This window comes from Excalfactoria chinensis, chromosome 1 (genome assembly GCF_039878825.1).
Source record: "Excalfactoria chinensis isolate bCotChi1 chromosome 1, bCotChi1.hap2, whole genome shotgun sequence".
In the NCBI taxonomy this organism is placed as follows: Eukaryota; Metazoa; Chordata; class Aves; order Galliformes; family Phasianidae; genus Excalfactoria; species Excalfactoria chinensis.
The window spans coordinates 167,361,001-167,387,647 of record NC_092825.1 but is presented as its reverse complement, the minus strand read 5'-3'; the positions used below and the strand labels follow the sequence as shown (position 1 = coordinate 167,387,647).

General features: G+C 40.2%; 1 protein-coding gene across 1 annotated transcript in view; it reads right to left on the bottom strand.

The window, feature by feature from the left end:
- The window catches only part of XPO4 (exportin 4), a 66,487-nt gene that overhangs the window by 23,429 nt on the left and 16,411 nt on the right, over positions 1-26,647 (bottom strand). The window contains exons 2-7 of the mRNA XM_072326557.1: positions 25,760-25,865; positions 20,821-20,962; positions 20,410-20,548; positions 9,435-9,551; positions 8,551-8,704; positions 951-1,063 (exon numbers count right to left, since the gene is read on the bottom strand). Coding sequence (XP_072182658.1) covers positions 951-1,063; positions 8,551-8,704; positions 9,435-9,551; positions 20,410-20,548; positions 20,821-20,962; positions 25,760-25,865 — 771 coding nt within the window. The remainder of the gene's footprint in view (positions 1-950; positions 1,064-8,550; positions 8,705-9,434; positions 9,552-20,409; positions 20,549-20,820; positions 20,963-25,759; positions 25,866-26,647) is intronic.

The following is a 26,647-nucleotide window of genomic DNA, read 5'->3' as shown; positions in this document are numbered from 1 at the left end:
AGAAAAACTTTTAGTTAAAAAACAATTGCCCAAATGTCCCACCAAGCACGGACATGCACCCAAACACATATCAGACAACTCAAGCACCACGGGAGATCGCCATTTACTTCCTCTAGTAAAAGCTTCACTCCTGCTTTGAACACATTGCTTCTCTGCTTTGCAAGAACAAAGCAGCCCGAAAATGCTGGATTCTCAGGTCCTCAGAGATTTAATATAAAATAGCAGAGCAAGCTAATTCATTATCCAATACATGCTGCTGCTGCTGCAGCAATTCCGAGCTGAACAAAGACTACCAACTTCTCTCCCCAAAACTGAGGGGAAGAAAGAACATTTCTTACTGAGTCTTATTATCAGACTTCTTCTTAAATGACAGGAGTGAATATGGCATTCCATCTCCCCACTTCACCTCTTCCCTCTCGCTCCTAACCCGATCTCTTTTGATTTAGCATGCTTGGATTCATTTTGTACCGGCATAAGAGATACAGAATTCTGTATGCAGAAACGGCCAGAACAGTGCAATTACATTACTAACATTCGTGCAATTACATTAGTAACATTCAGTGCTCTGTGAAGCAATTGTTCTAATATCAGCAAATAACCCCACACCCTCTTCACTTGGTCGTTTGTTTTTTTTGTTTGTTTGAGAGCTGTTACACCTTATCAGAAAGATATAATTTATCACTGCTTACAATGCCTGGTTTCGTTTGACGAATATATTTCCCAAAGCACTAATTGTAAAGCTTAGATAACTGTTAAATAAAAGGTACATAGTTATCAATTTATAGGCAAAACATATTTGGTAACCTAAGAAAAACACAATAATCCTGGCTGAAGTTAAGGGAATCGGTCCTACCTGATGCAAAAGGAAGGATCCAACAACAAAGCTTTAAAACAGGAAGGAGCTGCTTTCCCTGCGGTCTGGACTATGAAAGTTGAAGAATGAAACTTACTGTAAAGAAAAGCTCCATAACTCTGCTGTCCAGGAGGGTCTCACGCCAGGATTCTGTTGGCTTTAGCATCACATTTTGTGAGGATTCAAACATAGCTATATAATGTCTGCCCAGTTATCTGGTGTCAAGGTCAACAATAACATTCCTACTTGGCTTTAAAAAAATCCTAGATACAACAGGATCCATTCAGAAAGAATGTAATGGAAACAAACTTTAAGCCTCTTCACATACACAGCATAATTCATGCATGAGGCCAAGGAATAAAAGGTATTAAGTATTGAAAAAAAGAATGCTCCAGGAATGTTAGATAACAGTTTGATCATAATTATGAGACATACCATAGTGATACGATCACTTTGATAACCAGGGTGTCTAATGTGACACAGCGAGAAGGGAAGAAAGCAACCGCAATTAACAGGTGTTAAAATTTATGCAAAATGGGAAATCATTTCCTAAAAAATTTTCCTGGCAGCTTTTAAAAAGGCCTTGTGAGAGCTAAAGATAGCCCACTGCAATCCATAGCCCATTCTGCTAAATAGCCAAATATGCATCGCAGAATGCAGATATGTTAGCCTTGCATTAATTGACATTTTTCATCACACTGTGAAAAACAAAAGCATAAGGCACCACTAGGTATTGCCATAGCAAACGTATGCTTGCACGAGACCCATATAAAAGTGTCCACTCCGCAGTGAAACTACAACTTTGCTGCACTCCTTCTGGCTATTACCATACATTCTAGCATGATTTAGCTTTCATGAAATTCTGCCAGTACTCCAGTAAAGAAAAATAACAGAGACATGAGCAAAACCACTTAAACAAGCATGTGGCATTCTCTGTCAGTCTGATCACAGAGAAGCATTTATCAAAGGGTTTTGAAAGTCCTTCCTTCCAACACCCCTCAATCCAAAGAGCAGGAGAAGTGCTTTAACACACAAGTTATGTTTTCATTTGTCTTTTGAAAGTCTTTCGCTGCCCCCTCTGATCCCTTTGTAATCCAACATCAGAATAACTGCGGCATGCTCAACTGCACGCAACCGGTCATGAACGTGTCTGCAGTGTAAAGTCACCAGGTGTTATAAAAAATATGGTTATTGAAAGGTTTTTATACCTCTGAATGAAAATAAACTTTTACAAGTAGAACCACACAGGAAAGAAAGGCCACTGGCAATGTGATGAGCTTTAAGAGAATGCACATAAAGCAAACATCCAGTTTCATACAAAGCATTGTGATGCAAGGCAGAAGGCACAGTTTTAGGACCTCCGTGTTCTGCCAGTGCCACAAGTTCACAATAATCACAGTGCAGTTCCAAAAAAGCCACTTTTTCCATGGCACAACACACTGCAATGCAGGAGAACAATCATGGATTTTCATTAGCACAAAAAACAAAAACAAGACAAGCCATCTTCTTCACAGTTTTCAACACTATCAGTGTGTGTGTTGAACAGTACCAGATCTGCATTATTCCATTTCAAGCAGAGTAAAAAAAACATAATAATAATGTAAAAATCAGAGTTAGCTATTTTTACTCCTATCTGAAACCGAAACGTTGTGTAGGGGATGAGAAACGCTTCAGTTCTTCCAGATGAAAATAAAATTTATCATGTGCATCCTTTATCAGGAGTTATGTTACAAGTTAAAACTAACTTAATCAGCTCTGGCACTTTAAGTTATGGTTCCCCCCCCCCCCCCCCCCCTTCATTTGGAATATTCTTGAAAAAAACACTTCAACATTCTTTATTTACAAGACCATCCTTTGCCTTAATGCTCCAGTGTAAGACTGACAGCAGCACCAAAAGATTATTGATTAATTATCAGTCTCCGAAAATCAACTTGCTCGTCACTTGTTTGGGTTCACAGAGGGGACCAGCTACATACCACGTTTGACGTGGAATGGAAGAAGGGCCGATTTGCTGTCGGTATTTTAACAAGCCTCAGTATTTAGTGGCCCTATCCCGTTATTTTTAGTTCTGTTTCTCATGCTAATGGACTGATGACACATCTGACAATAGTAGTCTGTGGGTAAAATGTCTGTTCATTAAACAACACAAATTATACTTGCACCTATTAGTGAGATTTTACATCCATCTTCTGCCCCACACTAGGTGGATGCAAACACAAACACAAGCTGGGTGTGGAGATGCTTTCTACCATGAAATTCCAAATCTTCAGCCCTATTAACAGCAGCCCAGATGTGTCAAACCTGAAAAAAAGGCACTGAATTACCTGGTACATAACACGGGAGTGTACAGAAGCATCATCTTCATCATCAAAAGGATGCATTAACATGTACCAAGCTCCACTGAAAAGAGTACGAATGTAACTAGATGCCTTCCAGTATGATAAACCCCTGATATTCCTTGATTAGAGCCTACAGAGGAAGATGAGATGCCAGTGTTCAAAAAAGGACATTCTTGTGTCTTTGATGAAATTCACGTATGTAGCCATTAGTGTTGTGCTTGGGTTTTGTTTCACAAACATGAGAAGAAAGGATAACATGTCTTAAAACGATAAGCCTAACTTACAGTTAATATATATATAAAAAATCTGTATGTTTCTTGTTGGAACACATTAAAGGAAAGAAATTAAAAGTTAAAAAAAAAAGTTAAAAACAAACAAACAAACAAAAATCTGTAATTTTCTTCCTAGTCTTTGCCTCTCTTCCAGGAGGAACCTAATGAGCGAATGTGAGTACCGAAATATTTCATACCCTCAAACAGCCATGGAGGATCACAGTACTTCAAGATGTGCCACAAATCCTAACATTTGCAAATGGCTCCCAAAGGTTTGGGTTCTTTTTTCCCCTGCTGTGAGAAGCGAAGCAAGGCTTGCTCTGTCACCATGAAGGAGTTCAGGAACTCAAAACCCAAAGCTAGGGCTTCTGCCAGGTCAAATTCACAAATTTGACCACAGTAGTGAAAAACTCAGAAATGAAAGGAAAACTCACAAAATGGCAGGGACTGATTTTTTTTTCCTTAAGTTGTTTTAATTGCTTAACCTTTGTTATCTGGATAGCTTTACATCAGTCCTTGATTTATACTTCACAAATAAAAATGCATTAAAATGTAACAGCTTAAAATCTACCACACATTGTTAGAATGTTAATATACTGCTTATATTTGCTCTTTTTAACCCTCCTCTTGCTTGCTATCTGGTCAGCTGAGCACATAGGATGAACCTAAGAGCAAATTGAAAAAGTCATGCAGAGGCTTGCTGCCCCCTGTGGAAAATGGCTTCACAAACCTGCATGTAATTCACACTCTTAGGAAACAGATTCAGCTATCGTGAGACAGAACGTGTGCTTTAGCATTCAGTTGTTAAACTACAAATATTACTAGCAGTGGGGCAACTACCTGGTATGGAAAGCACCAGATTCAGATTGCATCTATAAAGCAACAGTCTCAAAGGCATAGGAAGCCCTCAGACAACTTTAAAACCAGCCACATCTTGCTGGTGGTGTAGCCATGCTTGCACGAAATCTCAAGATGACCAGTCAAAGGAATTTTGCAGCTCCTGGTGAAATTTGTTATCCCTACTAAAATTTGCTACAATTGTAATGCTCCAAATGTCTTATGATTAAACCACCATTAGGGGCTGCTGTGCAGATGCACAACCCTTCCTCTACACACTGCTTACCAACCAAAACACTGACAAACATGTAAGCAGCAGAGATTTCCAAATTAATTTTCACTTAACAGGGATAAATGTAAAAGACAGATCTCTCTTTTGCTCTTTCTTCAACACAGCTGTTCTAGTTACAGCGAATTTTAATTCCTATCCCTAACAGCCAGGACAGTATTTTCATCTTCCAGATATAGACTGTACTAATTGTTTACTGGCAGCCTGGGATCATCCAACAAGACCTAAGGAAAGCAGTGCTGCTGAAGGAAACCCACATTGCCTCTCCTCAGCACAGGCTTGGTCATTTCTGTCACTGTGCAACAAATCAAAGTCAGTCACCTTGCTAGAAAGAAGCATTTAACCCCTCTGCTCAGTGACACTCACAGAGGCGCTGGAACAGGACGCTTTTTCAGCAGCAAAGCCAACTCAGATAATTCCTCAGCACAAACCTGAAAGCTTTTTTTTTGAGCATTCTGTGTGTTCTTCCACACACTTCCATTATGCATAACAGATGCTACCAATCTGGGTTGGACCTACTTCAAGGTCTTCAACTGTATTGTTCATAGGATCTCCCAGAGAGAGATCTCTCATTCTGGCTTGAGATATTTTCACAGGGATATGAAGAGCTTGTTCCTTTAAAAGTATGGCTGAGGAACACATACTGAAAACAGAGTTCAGATCAGACAAAAGCTTCAGTCAGTTCATACAATCGCTGTCGCACCATTCATTTCCATGGAATGTCAGTGATGCGCATTACTGGAGCGCATCCCGTTAGGTTTATGTAACCTGTATTTTAAATTCAATTCCCTATTCTACGTTCACTTGAAAACTCGCCAGCTTGCCTCCAAGCAAGAAAAGGCACCAAATCCAAAACAAGAACTAAAGCTGAAATTTCTCTTTGTTCATGTACTATTAGCACCTTTACAAAAACCTGTACCTTTATGAATGAAATAATAAATAGTTTTGTAACAGACAACAAATGTCCTCATATAAACAAGAGACAGCAGGACAAAAAGTTATGTTTTGATAAAGAACTCCTGCATTCGTAGGCATCTGTCCAAAGTCCATTAGAACATGGCTGCCAAGAGCAGATATATCCCAAAGGAAAGAAGTGAGAAACTCTCTGGGGGCAAAAGAATATAAACAATAATTATGTCCTGACTCCATAGGAGAGATTATACGTCTGTGTCAGAATGCATTACAGCCTACTAACACACACCTCCTTAGCTGGATGGCCACTCAATGCATTGCACTAAGAGTGGGATCCTTGAAGGCACTCTACGTCTTAGTACCCATCACTTGCGCATCCTTAGCCAGTCAGAACATTTACTTAAGAAAAGATGCAGTTAAAACTAGTTCCATCCAGGCAAACAATACTAAACAAACAGTGCTGTGCTGTGACAACAGTGAAAAAAGAAACACTAAAGAAACCAACATGCCACGACTGCCACACGCTCTCAGTGCAAAATAGGAATTCTATGCTATTGTCTTTTCCAAGAGTACTGCCAAAAGCCTCAAACATCTGCAGATGCCAGTGAACCAATACCACAAGGTAACAGATGAAAGCAATGCCAGATGATTGCCTGTGTGTTAGAAAATGAAACTGAAGCAATTGCACATGACTGAAGGCCTCTTGGGTCACTGTGTCCTGCCTGCTGCAGGCACTGTGCTTTACGACACTCAAAAATGTTCCAGCTTAGGACTAGGTATGTCCCAGCCTCTCTTCTTTCACTGCTCTAAGAAGGCGACTATTCCAGAATGCAAGTACCAGCTTTTCTTGCTGGTAACCAACAGTTCACATTCACTATGGCTCTGCAGTTATAGTAGCTGGCAGCATTGCCTAAGACTGCATTTAACAATGCAACATACACTGAGTGATCCTGTAACAGCATTTCTCAGTTTTTTTTATTCTCCCCACTTGGAGATACTAGAATTGTGCTAGAGGTTACAGTCACTGCTATGCTGCAGGCAATACTGAGAATCCTTATTATCTTGCCAGAGGAATATGAACCAAAGGAAAAAAAAAAGTTATATACGTGGATACAGTGGGTCACTTTACTCCATGCTTTAGGTATTATATTTATGCCCATTGCTTTGGCATGTGTGCTGTCAAGATTTGGAAAGAGGATACCAACTGATCAATCGATGCAGCAATTCTTATGTTCTTGTGTAATGTGCTATCTATTTAGGAACTGCAGCCAAGTTAAACTTCGCTGCCAAGAGCCAATGATCAACAGCAACTTTTTAAACCAGTCTTTATAAGAGAGATCTATGGCACTACATGCTACAATCACCTCAACAGCTACCAAGTCATAGTTAAGACCCGCTTTTCTCAGACGATTAAAACTATTCCAAAATATGTGAAAACGGATTGCTAAATAGAGGTGGGAGACCAAAATCAGTGCAGAAATTCTCACAGCAAATTGAAATGCCCAATGGCAGAAAACCATAAGGTAGGTCAGAAGTTATGAAAAGGTAAGTAATAAAATCATGTAAGAGCACTTGTGGTGGTTCAGCACCAGAACCCAGTCCCCAGAAGTGGCCAGAATTTGTTTAACAGCAGCAGTAACTCATGAAAACCACAGCTCCAAGGCTTGACTGAATTGGTACTGACATCTTGCTTGTACATATCTAGTTCCACCACTGCAAAACTCAAGGTTATGACTGAGTGCTCCTGAAAAAACACTATAAAGCTTTTTCTTTCAAACTGTAACATCATCAGTACTCATGACTGCATCAGAGGCTTCTGTTAAGCAAGACTGTAAAACAGAAGAAACTACCTCCAAACACCACTGCACAACACAAGGGCATTTTCTTTCCGCTTAAGATGGCTGCTTTAAAAACAAGTGCCCACACATGATTTGAATTCTTATGAATCCCCCAACCCCTGTTCTGAAAACATTTGTAAATGTAATAATTTCACTCCAGTCTCATAAGCACGTGCAATAAATTACTCTGGCCCTTGGCCAAATAATTTCAATAGTACTTTCCTGAAAGACAATATTAGCTGGCACTCTACTTTATTAAACAAAACTAAATATATTTTAAATCAATTTTACTTTTGCTGTTCATCACATAATGAACAGACTCAAAGGCAACAAACCCACACAGATACCGCCTTCTGATTGTCAATGGGAGAAGAAAAATAAAATGCTATGGAGGGGATTTGAAGGCAACACCAAGATTCATGCAGCACATGCAACTTTGAAGCAATTTATTCGGAAGCTTTTAAGAGGTTTATAAAGGAGCTTAAAAGTTTGGGTGCTGATAAGTCTGCTGAGCATCTGCAAGATGATGCAGCTATTAAAAGAGGTGACAATGCTGTATGGCAAGTGCTGCCTTACCTTATGTTTCTATGTTCTTCTAGCCCATTTTTCAGGCCAAGCATTTCCATGCCTTCATCCCTCTTTCATCAAGGCTCACTCTGTTTATTATATTCCTACTTCCTTCCCATATCTACATTTCCCCTGGAGTTTCATAATCAGAACATACCACAAAGATATGAAAGTGGAATAAACAGCACCAGTATGTTGGCAAAAAATACGTATTTCCTCCCAGCAAAAGAGAAGAAATGGTATCTGCTGAGTGTGCACACACCTAAATTGGGCACTTACCTGCCCCACTCCAAATTAAACACAGCTGAGATCTCTTCTCTGTTTTATCCTGCACTAAGGCAGAGGGTTGTACATTCCCTCTCCTTTGCAGCAACCACAAACATGACAAGTGGGCCAACAGCTCAGAACTGAGAGCTGCTCTTGAAGTATTTTTTTTGTATAAAGTACTACAATGAAAAGTAACAGTAGTTCCTATATGTAAACATATTCTCTTCTAAGCATGCATAGGGATGACCAAGAGTACTAATGGAAGAAGACACGCTGCTTATAAAGTTAACAATTTTTCTCTTCTCACAAAAACTTATCACCTGTTAGAACACGACCCAACTCTTCTGAAATGAAAGGCCTGATGCAAAAAGGATATAATTTGGAGGAAGGAAGTTCCAGCTTAAGACCTGATTGGCTAGTGCAAGATAACGCTGAAACACTGAAGACATCTGAGCATTGAGGTTTTCACGTCTGCTGAATTCCTGAAGTACCTCTACTGTGAGCATGAAGATCTGCCGCAGATCGTCCTCCTACACTCAGGATGAACACAATATATTAGAGTCTCTCAGCCTGTTCTGTTCTCACCTTATTTTTCACTGAAAAACAGATAATAACCCTAAGTTGACAGTTGAACCCCAAATTATTTGCCAAAATTAATGCAACGTGTCTGTAAATAACAAAAAAGAAAAACATTATCCTAAGTACTACTTTTAAAAGGAAAACTTAACAATATCTCTTAACAACTGGTGAAGGAAGGGTTGGTCTTTGACACAAAAAAGTCAGTAAATTGTTCCACAACAGTCAGAGTTTAAAGCAACGCCTTCACAAAAACATTTCTGCCTGGCCAAACAATACATCTGAGACAACCAGACTACACCATCTGCAATAATATTTTTAAATACATAGCTCTCCTTGGCTTTAAACCAAATCTATATTTAAGACTATCATTGTTCCACAGTGTTCGTTTTGTTTGCAATTGGTAGCCAAGGAATTAAAGAGTCCAACCATGTAAAGATCTGTAGCTGTACATTGATAAAATAGGCAAAAAGGGATGACACTTTTTGACACAAGTAACTAAAAAGTAAATTATCAGTTTTTCTAAAGTAGCCAATATCTGCATTTCTAATACAGAGTGGTCTAATTAAATGTAATCAAACATGCACTGTAGATGAATGCACCAGGGGCAAGAAAATACTTCCACTTTTTAACATTTAAACTTTAGAAATACAGGTAGCATATATTGATGTAGAACTAGCTTACCTGAAATATACGTTTACAGTTACCATGGAACTCCATGCTTAGTCCAATGTTGCTGGTTTTACTTGAGCTTGAGAACTCGCTCAATAACGCCGTTAAAATGGAACAGGCCAAAGTTTGCTATAAAAAAAAAAAAGGAAATAATTTAACTAAAAGATGTTCAATAATTTGACACCATTTACACCGAAATCTAGTTTATCAGCACAGTCCTGTGGCTATTACTTCAATTTTTTCTAACACAAAGCAGAATAACTCAAGCTTTCAGGAGAACAGACAGTAGGGTGAGCCATTTCCGGGATCATCCAAGCTCCATCCCCACAAAGCAGATTCAAGCATTTGAGCAGCATAAAAAAACAGCTAAATACCTGTAAAACCATCACTACAAAATGAAAGTAAATGTAATCCTTTTGCCAGCCTGTTTATTTTCTCTAACTGTGCACAGGGTTTTACAGATTCAAGGAAGATTCAGTTTCCATTATTTTCTATCCATCTAATGGATCACTGTCAACTTTGATGTGGCCCTCCCTTGCAATGCTACACTTACTGAGTTGGTACTTGCTCTTCATTAAACTTATACCACAGAAAGTGATAAAATCTGCTCAAAAACAGCATCTGCAGTGCACCACTGACTACAGCTTTCCCATCAAAAAAGGGGAAGAATATGCAGAATGCTCCAGTACTGGAAAGCTTTTCCATGCTTCCCTCCAAAGCACAAGCTCCACAAGCCTCAGGAAGAACCTTTAGAGCTACTCTTTTAAAACAATGTCCCCAAAGCAACATAGAAATGAATGAGGAAAAGACACGTTAATTTTAGAGAAGCAAATTCACAAAGATTGAAGGTTTAAGTATCTTCTTCACTCTCAAAATTTAAGGTAAGGTAAATCGAATGCTTACTCTAAAACACAACTTAAAAGCCATCCTTCCTTTATGAAGCACAATGCTCCAGCCACAGTTGCTGCCTACTGAAATAAAGATTTTCCCTGATACCAAAGTTCAGCAACCATCATCACCAGTTTTAATGTATTTCTGTAACTGTTCACTACACACAAAGGAAAGTAAATAACATATAGTGGGGATATAACAAGTACTTTAGAAGTGTGCCGTGTACTGCCATAACAAGCACAACGGAAACTATATACTGATAAAATGAAAACACTTTTTGTTAAATAGATGTTCTTAACAAAAAATTTCCATATTAATGGCTATGCTCCTAGACTGTTTGGAGCCAAGGTGCCAGGGATGGACAGAGGGATAGGAATTGTTAAAGGGTCATGCATGCCAGCAAGTGTCCAGGGGTTAAACAGAAATATGCACACTACCTCTGAACACCCGAAAGATTAAAGTGGAGATGATACTATTTATGCAAGCTCATACAACAGCTGAGACCAGTGCCATCCACCCACCAACTGCAACATCTTTGTTCAGAAATGCCTCTGAAGTCAGTACCTTGACCCCCCCAGACAACTAGTTATCTTAGCTAGTATACACTAAATTAACATTCTTACTTGCTAAATAAATCCCAGACAGATCAAACATAGCAGCTTCCTGATACTAGACGGCTGTTCTTTTCTGCTGCATAATAAAGCTGTACATTAGGCCAGCATGTAGCTGATCAGTTGCTAAATCCAAATTTTCCCATTTTAAAGAAATTTCAAGTGGGTTATTTCTCATCTACTTGCTCATGACAAAAGCAACAGTTATCCAGCGAAAAACATCACACTTCAATCTGGTCCAGCAAAAACACAATTCTCTCAGTCCTATACAAGACTTAAGATATTTCTGACCAGCTCAAACATTTCAGTAGTTTCTTTCCAAATTTCTGTGTAAGCTATTTCATTATTTCACTATTTCTTTGTAAGCAATTGTCATTATTTTTAATTAACACAAATGCTAGGTCTGAGTTGATGTAAAAATTACTGTAGGTTAGCACTGACATTCAATTCCAATATTTAAAGTTCCATATGGAAATAATTAATCTGGAGAGGAAAAAAAAAAACAACCACCTACCCAACCCCACAAAAATACCCAAAGTTTGGCTCTAGAACAACGCTTCAGATAAGAATACATGTTTTTAGAGAAATAATCCAAAGTTGCCAGAGAACAATGCCCAAATTCAGTCTGTGCCAGGAGTTGCAGAAGTCTCATGAGACACCCTAAATACTTCAATACAGACTTCACTTCATGCTTGAATTACAAACATGTGGATACTTTTCAGCTCTGAAAAGTAGCGATGCAAGGCCATCGTTAGCTGTAATCACAAATCTACATGGTTTAGGTACTCCATGAAAAAAAACAACTGTGTCCTGGATGTTTTTACTAGGCTCTTCTCCTGATCTCAAGGAGAAATTTTAAACTAAGGACAAACGTTATGAGTGATGGTGAAAGCTCTTCAAAGATGCAGAGAGCAGCAGATGCAGGCAGGACTGAGGGAGTCTGCCATGGGCCCAATGAAAACGCTACGGCAGCAACCAATGGTTTCAGCAACAGCTACTTCAGGTAGTTCTGACATCAGATACTACCCCAAACACAGGGAAGAAAAGCATCAGATTATCATCATAGAATGATTTGTGTTGGAAGAGACCTTAAAGCCCACCTAGATAAAGCACCCTGCTGTGTGCTCAGGGCTGCTCCCAGCCCCATGCAACCTGGCCATCAGTGCCTTCAGAGATCCCCAGCTCTCTGAGCAGCCTGTGCCTCACTGCCTTCTGAGTAATAAATTTTCTCCCAATATCTATCTAAGCTAAATCTCCTCCCTTTCAGTTTAAAGCCATTCCCCCTTGTCCTATCACCATCTCATTATGTAAAAGGACAGCCTTTTTCCTGTTTACTGCGTTGCCAGAGATGTGTGCTCTTTATTCCTTCCAGCAGCCCAGCTCACTGCAAACACCACACACTGCATCCCTCTATTCTCCCTCCCTCCTTCCCCCAAATCCTGCATTCCCAGCCTCCTGCACACACCTTCACCTTGATGCTTTCATTCCTTGAGTCCTGCCTCATTTCCCCCTCATCCCAAGGCCTCCACAGGCCCTGTCTGCCCTTCTGTCACCACCTGCACCCACCTATTTCCTCTCTGAAAATGTGGAAGTGTGCCCCAATAGCCATGCTATCACTACAGCAGAAGGCCAGAGGAAAGCTCTCCACCCCAAATTTACGCTCTATGGCAGCATCAGGCAGAGGAGATTGCTGGATGCTGGTTTTTCAGCAGGCAGACTTGAACCTCCCGGAGCTGCCCCAGATCTGCAGCCTGCCAGAGCAACTCACAGCACGTACACAGCGCTGCACATAAAACCACCCCAAAATCCCCATAGGACTGTCATAAAATGACACAAATTAAACTGCTACGCATAGCAGCAAGACTGCAAGCTTTATAATATTGAAAGACAAACTAATTAAAAGAATGCGTGTCCTGCCATCCATTAAACTCTCCCAAAAGCACAGATACATACTTCAGATCTTCTGCAACAAAGCTTACTCAAACTTCACTTTGCTGTAACTTTATGAAAACAAGGTTTTACTTTCATAAAACTTTACTTTATGAAGACTAATTCCACTGCAGGTTAATAAGGAAAAGTTTGAAATACAATTTTTGAATTTACGTGCATTTTTGGTATGAAGACACACAAGCCTTTTGATGCAAATATAGTCTATGGTATTAGAAGAAATACTCACGTAAACACTAAATAGTTCTGCACTGTGAAATTAAATTCCTCCCTTTAACATAATACATTTGAATAAACTTACAAGTTTGTTGGATTGCTTTTTTCTTTAATTAATACCTCACATATGCTTTCTGCCATGCCACAGAACAGATGACAATCAATGTAATAATACCACACAGTAATAAGTAGAAAATGCACATGATGCTCGGCATCATATTAAAAGTCAGATCTGAATGTCTGTTGCCCAGTAAGGCCATTAACTTCACTCCAGTAAGAGTACACCTCCGAACCTAGCTTGACTCACTTGCTAGCAATTCCACTAGTTCTGTCACAAGTACATACCCAAACAATAACTCTATCTAACAAAATAAAATACCTCTCTTGTTGAGAGCCTCTGAGAATAGCTTGGCACTCACCCCAGTTAGCTTTATTACCAGAAATAAACTTTATGAAAGATCGCTATACATAAAATAGACTCTCAGCTGCTCAAACAGAAGATCAATGGGACTTGAGATAAGAGATTAACTTGGCAATCAGACACCCGGTAGTGACATCGTTTTAGCGATTTTCTTTTTAAACTACTCTCATAAAACACAGACGCTACAGAATGGCCACGAACCATTTGAACAGTAATCTTTTATGCATAATTCATAAAACTCAGACGCCATAAGAAAACGCAACTTGTTCCTCCAAATGGAATGTCCCCTACAACAAAAGTTAAAGCCATAATATTTGAAGGGATTTCACACTTGTGCCTGGACTGCCCATGGAATAAATGAACCGCTTCATTGGAGAGTAGTTAGGTTACAAAGCATCTGAAAGGAAGAAGAGTTCAAACGTGGCTTAGGAAAAAATGGACATGTGGTGCACCAGCTCCAAGGCAGAAAAGTCAACTGACAAAGCAGAACAAACTACACTACTTAAAATGTTTCTTCTGTTCGAAAATCCTGAGCAGAGAATCAAAGCTAGCTCATCACAGACTTGATTTGATTGTTCATTTCTCTATGAAAACCAGAAATACCAGGCAATCCACATACAAACTCACGTGCTCTGCAATCTCTGACACCCACAGAAAAAGTAGTTTTAAAAGACTAAAGATCTCACCTGCACAGAGTAAATTATAAAATCAACCCTGTTACATTAACTCGTTGCCAGACTGAACATATATTTATAGGCCTTTTGTCTCCACTCTTAAAACAGTTACTGAAACCAAAGGGAAGTGCTTAGAAGCATTTAATAGCATTCCCAAATCAGCTATTTTAGCCTGTGTAAAGCAGAAAGAAGAGGCAGTTTGCTGTGGCGTTCACGGGTGATAAAATTCTGTGGTGAGAAAGTCAAAATCAGTTTTTAACAAATAAGTTGTTCAAAGAAAGCCCTCCTTAATAAAGGAGGTAACAGACTTCTCTCCTAATTTCCCTGTGTAAGCACAGCTGTATTTCCTAACACGTTCAGAGTATGTAAATCCCCAAAATATAAACTGCAACTCCAAATGGAAAGGTAGCAGATAACAGGACAGTACATACACAATAACCAGGGTGTCTCAGGCTTTTCAACTTGTGAGCAGCATTGCAGTGTAACAAAAGAAAATCCACCAGAAGCTGAAGTAGTAGCTGCCCCCCCAAAAAACAATTAAAAAAAGAAACAATAGGAAATAATGGTTGTAAAAAGTTTTAAAAGTTAAAATAATTAAAAAAAAAACCCTCAACAAAATATATTTTGAAAAAATAAAACCAAGCAAGCACCAGGAAGAACCAACTGGATTTCATCTATTTTATCCTGCCCAAAGGAGCCAACTGGTGGAAAAAAGCTGTAGAGGGGGGACAGGATGATAGGAATAGGACCCACAGCTGCAGATTTGTGCTGTCAGCAGTAAGGGACTGGCTGAGCTGAGCACCCCTTTCCTCCCCACTTTACCACCACCTGCAATGACAAATGAGTGATGCTCAGTCAACACACCACATCTACAGCAGCGCAAAGGGTGAGATCGAGCTTCCTGGGCCAAACCAGAGTAACCATGCAAGTAAACCCCCTGCGAGTGAGCTGAGAAAGAGGAAACCAGTCACTAGGGGCCACAGGAAGATGATCTTGTGGCATGTGAAGTATGCAGACTTTGGCAAAAGGGAAAAGGAAAGCAGCAGCCTCTACTGATAGCCAAAGAGGTCAGCTTGCTGGAGCTTAGGGTGCAAAATGTGCTTTCTTTTGTGTCTCTGGGGACAGGAGAAGCTGCAAAGTAGAAATCAGGTAGGGGGAGAAAAATGTAATTTAATCGAGCAAACTGAAGATCTGCAAACCGTTTACCTAGAGGTAACATATTTCCTCCAGGTTCTTGTCTGAAAGGTACCAGTTAGATCTTCATTCCTATAGTAGCTGCATGAACAAACCCAAGACCTTCCATTAAATTCAAAACGCCAAATAGTTAAGACCAGCCATGCAGCCTGCCATTAGTATTACCCAGCAGTAGAACCAGAGGATGATGTATATTTTGTTTTGGCAGGATATGCTCCTGGCAATTGCTCTTTAGCAGGTAGGTCCCTTTCCCCTCCACATTTCTCTGTACTAACTCCCGGCTCCTGCCCCCTGTGCTTGCCCTACTGGCAGGATATGCCAAATGGCCTGTGTTACATGGTTCCAGGGAAGACTTGCTTAGAAAAAGAAACCAAAGGGTTAGGAAGGAGATGTCTGGTTGTTCCTATGTAGACAGACGGTCTATTACTAGATGTTCTTTTTTTTCCATGGTAAACCCATGAGAAGGAATAAAAACCAAAAAGCGAGAGTCAATACAGATTTGAAAGATGCCCTTCTGATACATCACCACAGTAATAAAATAAATAAAAGAACACATGGAAAGGTATAATTTCTTCCTTTCCAGTAAGTCTACATACAAAGGCCTCCACATCTGCACATCTCATGTGATGGTTAAACTGAGGCAACTGCCTTGGACACCATACACAGAACAGGGGACACACACCTCTCTTCTCTGAATCTTGTCTCCTCACTTTACAACCCATTTAAAATCCTAGCTGTACTGTAGGAGATAACACTGGGAACCACTCATTTGTAATATTGAAGTTATTAAGCAATCAAGCTGGAGTACTGTTGTATTACGTATCTGGCAAAGTAGACTCTTTCAAAAGAGAAACTGGAGATGTTTAAAATGCAGCCTGGTTAATACAAGCATTGAAAAATAAACCACACTTGTTTTAAAGTTTTTAATATAGTCTTAACCTTGTATTTGGAGCAGCTTCTAGATGTCTGAAATTCCCCAAACCATTTTATAACACGCTAGATTAGGCCTTCATAGGCCACTTCTCAGAAAAAAGGAAGCAGTTTAAACATTCTCGCTTACCATCTGGTTTTTAAAATTCAGTATGTTTCCAGGGTAGTGAGATTTACAGGAAAAGGCAGTACCTTTATTGGAACAAGAGATTTAGCTGAGGGCAGAGGTGGTCTGTGAATGCGAAGGGGAATAATATACAAGGTTTTGTCAAAATTGTCAAGAGAGCCTCTCAAACTTTTAGCCCACCATCCAAGACAGCAACAGTTAGGCAGGGATCCAAGAGTAAAACAACTCATTCTTGGAAACAGAAATCAGGTCCATTGCAAAGCAAACACAATTAGTTATCTATCTAACCATTACTACAGACACTTATTTCATAGGACTGTAGAGTGGTCTGGGTTAGCAGGGACCTTGTGGTGCACATCCAACACCCTGCTAGGCTGTCATTCACCAAATCAGGCTACACAGAGTCCCATCCAACCTGGCCTTGAGTACCTCCAGGGATGGGACATCCACAGCTTCTCTGGGCAGCCTGCGCCCAGAGAAGTAAAGAGTTTCTTCCTTATATCTACCCTTTTTCAGTTTACAACTTACTCCTTGTCTTATCACTATGTCAGGGCCACAAGTATTATCTCCCCAGAGCCTTATTTTCTCTAGGAAAAGTAACTTTTCAGCCTTAAAGTGAAAACCTTAAAATTCATTGAAGAGGAATATCAAGAATTCTGTTTATTTGTATTTCCCTCCATTGCTCAGATGAAATCCACATCACATTCCCATGCAGTTCTAGGTAACATGAAGCATCTGAATCTCTTCTTTGGCTTGAGTGTGAGCATCAGCAAGCAGACAAACAAATCTGTAGATTTTAAGAGAGAAGCAGTTGACAGGATCCCTGGAGTTCTTCCAACACGTCTTGATAAGCCTTGCACATTATAAAGAAAAATATAGATTTGGAGCTATACAATTAGGATATGCCCTAATGTACATATCAGAGATCCTAAAAACATAACTTTGAATGCTTCTCTTATTCTCTATCAGATCTGCAGTAGTTGGACCTGTTCTGTATCTGTCTATCCATATTCTGGAAGAATTCACATCCTGATGCAAAGTCCATCTGGTTGTGTTTGTGCACAGACTGCTTATTCCTCCTGGGAATCAGCCACTGAGCTGCCAGGATTTGTAGATTCATAGAATCACAAAGTTGGAAAGGACCTACAAGATCATCCAGCCCAACTGTCCTCTCCCATCACCACTGCTACCACAAGCCACTAAGCCATATCTCATAGCTTCTCATCTGGACACCTCTTGAACACTGCCAGGAATGATGACTCCACCACCTCCCTGAGCAGCCATTCCAGTGCCTGGCCACTCTCTGAGAGAAAAAGTTTTTCCTTATGTCTAATCTAAACCTCCTCTGGCACAACTTGTGGCCATTTCCTCTGCTCTGGTTTGTTGCCTGGGAGAAGAGGCCAAACCCCTCCTCATCACAACCTCCCTTCAGGCAGTTATAGAGTGCAATGAGGTCTCCCCAGAGCCTCCTCTTCTCCAGACTAAACAATATCAGCTCCCTCAGCCACTCCTTGTAAGACTTGTGCTCCCAGACCCCTCACCAGTTTTGTTGCCCTTCTCTGGACACACTCCAGAACAATTCCTGTTCCTCTGGCAAGAATGAAGACAAACAAACTAACTCAGCCCTTCAGCTATTCAAAAGTACTATATTCTAACAGAAAAGTCCAAGAAACTGAAGAGAACTTGGCTCACACAGTTCAAAATCAGTGACAGGAACCATGCAATTCATATTTTAAGACTGGCCCATGATATTGCATCTAGAGACAGACACTCTGTCCCCCAGAGGTGAAGACTGAAAAGAGATGCTGAAATTTCTGTTGGAGGAAGTTTACAGCCTGTCTCTTCTATGAGGGTGGCTTTTATTGAAGCTAAATACCATACCATCACATACCATCAAATTCCATCTTCAAAATGCATCCATTCCTAAAACATATTTTTAACCAATGCCAGAGAAGATATTAAGCATATCACACCCTATAAAAGGACGTGAATGCAAAAGACAGTAAAATTTGCAGTTTTTCTCTTTACACCTCTGTTCAGGACCTGACCTTGCCAATACACTACTGACAAGTCATGAAAATGTCATGGAACACAAGTACTTAACACACACAAGGAAGTGGTACAGATGTCTGTCAGGAACTGGGCAGAGCATTGCAGGGAATGGAAAAGATGAAGCACTTCAAGCTTATGAGATTAAGAAGGTAGCTTCAGCTTCAGCAGATGAGAAAACAAGCAGGAAGCACAAAGGAGACCACTTTGCATTTCTAGAAAGGATTCCCAATTACAAACTACTCTGTAAATTAAATAGCTATATCGTCACATACAGACCCAGGTTGATTACATTCCTTTTCATAACAGGCCAAAAAGTATTTCTTCTACTGTGGTGAAAAAACATGCTCTCCTTTTCAAGCTTCCCATCCAGTCTTCCCCCATTCCCCATAAGCCTGACTCAATCTCAGCACCTGCAGAAAGCCACTATCAATGGCTGAGAGCCATACTTGAAAGCTGTAAGCATTTTTAACCACTGTGTAACCTACTGCCGACCTCACACTTGGAGGAGGGTGAAGAGCTGCTCCTTTCCCCAGGCAGAACCCATTGCGATGCACTGGGCAACACATTCACAGCTGGCAGCCCTGGTGAGCCGCATGCTGTGCTCAGTGAAGTGTGTCTGCAAATCAGTGCAAGCACAGAACGCATGTGCACAAGTATAGGAATGGGCAAGAGTTACTCAGAGATGGCTTCTCTGTGAATACGCAGGTTACCATTTGCTCCCTACTTGTATATGTTGGAAATATAATAAAATCTACATAAGCACACACACTGGCATGTAAAAAGTTTAGAAAACCTCAATTGTAACTCCACTTTAGAAATAAAATTACATTCCCTGGGGAAATAAAATCACAAATTAAGTGTTGCTCTTCTAAACACCCATTTCTACCCAAATTGTACGCTGTTCTCACTAAAGTAACTGTAGAAGGATTAGGAAAGTAACCAAAATTTCCATGCCCTGGAGGAATACCTCTTCATGCTGAGGAGGTAACACGCTATTTTTAGGATCATGACGTGAGCTGCATTACGTCTTGCATACTTTGATCAAATTTTTGGAGTTAAACATTTGCTGCTCACATCCAGCACCACTGCTGCCCCAAACACCGGTCAGTCCCTCAAGGTTTGGCTCATCTGTGAAAAACTTCAGTTAAAACTTTCGGCACAGATCTATATAATCTTCGATTTGCATTTGGTAGGAAGAAAAATCACCTCTCTTTAATCTCTAGCTTCATGCCTCTATTATGACCTATTCTAAACTTATCTCCTGGCATAGCAAAAGGCATTTCACTAAAGGCAGAGATAGATATTGGACACCTTGTTTCCACTTCGAGCTCCCTCTGGAAGGTAACACTTACTCCAGTAGCGTGGCATTAAATCTACACTAAGTTTTGTATTTCTGCTCCCTGTTTTCCTTCCTGGCACCCCTTTCTCTCCACCTACCCAGGGAGCACAGAGGCCCGCGCCTCTCACTAGCAGCCCATTGCAACAGCTGAGCACAGGAGGGTGCAGTGCTGCACAGATGGAAGATGGACAGGGAGGGCAGCGAGCCTGCCAGCAAATGCAAAATCCACTTTAAATCATGCTGTTTTGTGAAAGAAACACACAGAAACAACAACAAATCAAACAAAACAAACAAACAAAAAAAAAAAAACAGAAACAAAAACAAACCCAACAAACTATATCATACATTCAGTACATTCAGAGAAGCCTGTTCCCTACAATACATGATACAGATGTACACCAAAGAATTACACATACCACCACTAGTTCCAAGACATTATTATTCAGAAATCTCAGACTTCGTAAATGACTGCATAGACAGCTAATTACTAAATTGCTTTTTTAGATAAGAAAAGTAGATTTTTATCATCACTAAAGGACAACTTATGATTGCTTAAATTATGAAGTAGAAGACAGAAATACTTACCACAGTGGGATTACCACTGCTGATCAACTGGCTGACTTCATGAAAGATGCTTTTGCAGTCGATTGATTTGTCTAATGATCCCCGTTTCACTATGACTGCTACTGCTAGCAGAATCTGCTCCCGAACATACTTTTGAAGACTGTAAACAACATTGTTAACAATATTTGCAAATCATTCTGGAAATCAATGATCAATTCCATTTTAGATGCGCTTCTTCAAATCTTTCTGCGAATGCATAAAGGCAAACTTGCAACTCTACAGAATTCAACTAAGCAGTAAGAAACAAAGAAAAGTTACTACTGTAATGGTCTTCTGCCAGAACCCTTGGAATATATAAGTATATATATAATAAAATGAAAACCAAGACTGCAGGCTGATCCTACACATTCAGCAGCACTTTTCTGTACTTACTTCGGCCTCTGTAAGACATAGGTTAGAAGGAATGTTCGCAGTGATTCAATGCTAGTTTTTTCCAATAGAATCCATTCTCTTACAACTGCTTCCATTATCGCTGTAGCAGCTTGAAAAAGAACATAATCCACTTTACTAGTTTCTGTGGGGAAAAACAAAGGTAATTTGAATGCCAGGATATGTATCTATTCATCTTGCATCTACTTCTAACAAAAACAGTGGACTTCTAATATTAAATAATGATTAAATGGCGGGTTGGACTCGATGATCTCTGGAGGTCCCTTCCAACCCCTACGATTCTGTGATTCTGGGAAATTCTGTCACTATGAAAACAAAGACTTCCACCTCAAAAGAGGCAAAAATAAATCAATGACTCAGTTATCAATTTGCCCAGTGCTGTTTAATTGAAGTCAGAGACTTGGGGGAATGAAAGCTGGCTACACCAGGAGACTGAGCTAACGATCAGGAATGAGAATGCTAATATAACTGTAGAACAAACTGAAATACCTGTGACAGATTTAGTCACAGTATATTAAGATATGATTGACAGAGATGCCAAAATGAAGACTCCTCTGTTATCAGAGATTCTGCCTTTGGAACCAACAGTGAATAAATTACATGCATCTTATAGATGGCAACAAGAAGCAAGCTCACTTAAGCCTTAAGGGAGCAACTGTGTTTTATTACTGAAGCAAAAGTTTCACAGACTGGTGTCTTCAAGATTTTATACATTCAAACTTCCATGTTTATTTTCAGATAGTCAGAATGTAACTCCTTACTGCAGTGTAGAAATCATTAACCCTTATTATCTGAATATCTGATTACTTTGTACATAAGTGGGCTAAAGGAACTAGAGGATGATGTTACCAAAAAAAAGTGATTGTTTAGAAGGCTACAAAGAGAAGCCCCAGAATTTGAATGTGATTTATGTGATGATAGAACACTAATACAATTTTTTTGATCCTTCTCTTTTTTTATTTTTAATTTCATAGAATCATGGAATGGCTTGGTTGGAAAGGACCTTAAGGATCATGAATCTCCAACCCCCCTGTCACATGGAGGGCCACCAACCTTCTTATCTAATACTGGAGCTGCCCAAGGCCCAATTCAACCTGGTCTTGAACAGCTATGGTGGCAGTGCATCCACAGCCTCTCTGGGCAGCCTGAGACAGTGCCTCACCACATTCTTGGTAATTTAGAAATAACCATGCAGAGGGACCCTGATAAACTCAGAAGGTGAACCTAATGAGGTTCAACAAAGCAAAGTGCAAGATTTTGCAATTGGGTTGTGGCAATCCCAACAGACTGGGAGAAGAACTCCTTTAGAGTAGCCCTGCTGAGAAGGACTTGTGGGTCTTGGTTGATGAAAAACTTACTATGAGCCAGCAGTGAGCTCTTGCAGCCTCAAAGGCCAACTGTATCCTGGGTTCCAACAGAAGAGGGGTACCCAGCAAAGCAAGGAAGATGACTGTTCCATCCCCTTGTGAGGCCCCAGTTGCAGTACTGTGTCCAGGTCTGGGTCCCCACAGAGGAAAGATGTGGAGCTTTTAGAAAGGGTCCAGAGGAGGACCACAAAGACAATCAGAATGCTGGAGCACCTCTCATATGAAGACAGGCTGAGGGAGTTGGGCTTGTTCAGCCTGGAGAAGAAAAGGCTGTGGGGAGACCACATTGCAGACTTCCAGAATTTACAGGAAGATTATAAACATGTGAGAAATCAACTTTTTACATAAGTAGATAGTGATAGGAAAAGGGAAAATGGTTTTAAAAGGAAGGAAGATTTAGATTAGATGTTGAGGAAGTTTACCACGGAGAAGGTGGTGAGGTGCTGGAACAGGCTGCCCAGAGAGGTTGAGGATGCCCCATCCGTGGAGGTGTTTAAGGCCAGGTTGGATGGGGCCCTAAGCAATCTGATCTAGTACTTGATCTAGTCGTTGGCAACTTGCCTGTGGCAAGGGGACTGGAACTTGATGATCCTTGAGGTCCCTTCCAACCCAAGCCATTCTATGATCCTATGATCTCAGTAGCCAGTTCAAAACATTCTGAGTCTACAGAGAACATACAAAGAGTGTTCAGAAAAAAATGCAGGCACGGGGTGGCAAGAACAGAATAAAAAACAAATTAAAATTCCAGAACCAAAAGTGGAGTTTGAACTGTGGCAGGCAACATGCCAGAACTAGAAAAAACTGGATTTGCTGAAGAAAGCCTCAGTCATGGGATGACATGCTTTAAAAACTTCCTTACGCTGATTATATACACGCAAAGTAACAAAACACATTCCTTTATATGCATGTTCTATATCCCAGATAAAAGCATTTTAGAAAATTGGATGCTAAGTAATTTTATCAGGCTCCAAAACCCAACGTGATTTAAACATGCTAAAATGAAAATAAACCTCCTTTAAATCTACTAAGCTTAATTTGGAAAACAACATAACCGCTTAATTGAAAGATCAGTGTGCATGTCTAACATATAAATAAAAATAAACCTGCACAGGAATTTTAATTTTGGCTTTTTTGTTTGTTTGTTAACTTCTGCATCTTTGGTTTCTCAAACTGTCCCAAGCACATACAAAAAGAAAACTCTCGTAAAAGAAGGAAAAAAAACAACAAAAGAGGATGGAATTTCTCCTTTGCATCAAGTACCACAGATGCACAACTGCAATCATTAACAGCACAGACCTCCAGCACTGTGTAAACTTATAACCAGTCAGCGCACTGTTATTCTCTACATGAAGTTACTAAAGAAAGACAGGGCAAGCTTTGCCAGTACATTTAACAGCTATAAGCTTACACCAGAAGAACGTAGAGCCTCCTGCTTCGTGGGTTCAACTACAGGCTTCTAAATAAACCGTATGGTGGTGGCTGTTCTCCTTTCCCTTATGCTATGCATCTCTGCCTCTTTCCCTGCAGGGCTCATACACTCTTCTTTCCATGAATGCCATCAACATCCTTACCACTCTCCTCCTCCATTCCAATTCCTGCCTTGATCACTCCTCCAGCACCTCTGGTTCCTACTCATCCTTACCTGCTCAGATCCCTCCAATCAGCTATTCTTTCTGTTCACACTGTATGAACACTTACTCAAAAAGCAAAAAGTCTGGGGGAAAGTTCTTCAGTTCCATGTCTCAGATCTCAGCTGCCCACTGGATAAAACTGGAAGGAAAACCCTTCCCCACCTAGAACTACTGTTTTCTCAGTGGTGATAGCACATGATCAGTTTAAAGATGTTTGTAGGCATCCAAAAGTGTTAATAAAATGATCACATTTACTTCAGTCACTTGTACTTCAGAAGAACAACTACGAACAACTGTCACTGCAGACATTTTTAATTACTGATGCTACTGATTTTTAATTACTGATGCTACATTGTACTTCTTTGAGGACAAGATGCAGCAATATATCCCTTAGCACAGATAATATCGCTATGTGTATTACATAAATTTCCACTACTTCTGACTAGTTATGAGTACATCTCCTAATAGCCACTGAAATGTTCTCCACACAAACTTACACACGTTCTGCTGCCTTCTTGAAATAATTTAAAATCAATACGAAGAAGGAAAAAATAATCCCAAACTCTTCTGACTCAAAGCACAAGTGCGGTTACAGCCTTCAGGACCAGACAAAGTTCTAATGCACTCAAACTTCAAGAAACTCATTTGTAGAAAAATTTTTTGTTTGGGAGAGGGTATAGGAAAGGAACCGCACCCTGCTCTATGTGTTACAGCATAATCTGACAGCACCGCAGATGGACTGCAGTCGTATGACCACAATATTCATCAGTTAATACTTCTTTTTTTCTGATTGTTTTTCTGGTATGTGCTTTGTTTTATTAATCTTTTTTTTATTTGGTGCATTTCCACACATTTCAGTTCTCATCAGCAGGTCTCAGATCCAGCTTTCCCTGCAACTTCCCTCCACCTCCCCCCAGCACACACATGTGGCCAGCACTGCAGCACTAAGCAGGAATACACGCACACTGCACCTGGACTTTTCAGATTATTTAGCTGCCAAACTGTAATAATTCTCTATAGGGTCTGTAAGAATAGATTTATGTTTTAATACTTGTAACACAACCAAATTCCCAGCATTTCCATAGAAACCTATGATTTATTTTTTTTTAATAGAGGGGTGACACCTCCATACTCCTTTCCAGTCTCTGTGCACATAATCCCACAAAAACTTTTCCCAGTATTCTATTGCCTCTATCAGGTAGACAAACTTTTCTTTAACCATTTCTTTAAAAACAGTTGAGCTGTTAACAGCAACTGACATGTGCAATCCAAAATAGTTTAATGCCTTATACAGCGCCAGTACAAAATCTGGCAGAAGGACACAAACTGTATGGCTGGTTGATATAATGGGAAGCATCAAACCACCACAGTATGTACAGGCAGTTCTGCAAATTCCATACATTAGGTAGCATTAAAATACAATCATATAATAGAGGCAAGTTTAATCTATTAAATCAGTTTAGGAACTTTGCCAAATGAAGCTGCGCCTCACAAAGGCGCCAGAAACAAAACCAATGACAGCAAGGGGCTTCATCCTCCCCATACAGGACTCTGTTTAAAGCAGTCCTGGCAGCCCTGCAGGCATTTAAGTTGTAGTTTCAAGCAGACTTTGAGCAAAACCTGATATCAAAAAAAGCAGCCCCACCTCCTTGCAGTTTCTGTCGCCTCCTATTCTTGTGCCATATTTGGGTACAGACATTGACAAGCTGAACCTGAAACAGGTCTCTGCTCATGTGTTCACCCTGAAATGCTATGACTGCTGTACTGAAACAAGTAGATGAAGTGTGAAATTTGGGAAAACAAAAATAACAAAGAGCCCAGGCAAACAAGAAATACCCTTCACAAAATCAAACCTGATGTCTGTATTCCCAGATGCAGAATACAGATCTAGTTACAAAAACCGTTCCGTATATGAAGACTTACCCAAAATGTGTTTGCAAACAGCAAATGGTGATTTTGATTTTCTAAATGATAAGAATATGTGCTCGGCATGTTGGCGTTGTTCATTATTGACCATGGAAGGTGGTGCCTGAAAGAGGAAAAAAACCAACTTTATTCAAGTACTAAAAACCAGTTACACCACAACCAAATTGTAGATACACAAGCAATGGTATGAACTTTGAAGTATCTGCCTTGTTAAATATCAAAACCTTGGTAAAACTGCCTCTTCTTCTGTTCCACTGTATTCACATGGTGTGCACATAAGTGTGGCTATCAAGACAAAAGGCAGAGAGTGAGTAACCCTAATTTTATTATGTTCCTAATGGTGCTTCTGAATAAAGTCAACCCTTTTTTCCCTAAAAAAACAAAAATAGCATTGTGCACCACTAAGGTTGCCAAACAAGCTCATCACAAAATGCTATTTTTGCTCTAGGTCTACATTTGTTTTAAAAGAGTTGCTCACACCATAAACTCAAGGAATACAAAAATCTTGCCTATGACTGTTATAAAATAGCATACTGGCAGTAACATACCACCCTCTAGTGTTTAATGTTAAAGCAGACACTCTAAAGATGCCACAAGGGCTAACATCGCAGTGAAGGGTCCATGTTTGCGATGGTGGTACCACCGCTCTGCATGACACACACGGGGCACCTGGCTGCTGAGTGCCACCTGCCTCTCACTACTCTCTGCTGGAAGTCATGTTGCTTCCCAAACCAAGTTACCTACAAATAGAGCACAAAACTGAGCAGGCACCTAGATCATCATGGGGTGGGCCATCGTCTGGGGAGCACAACCCACACAGAGAGCTTACCACATGGAGGGCCGCGACAGCCCAACAGTAAAACAACCCATGGAGAACATCAGCCA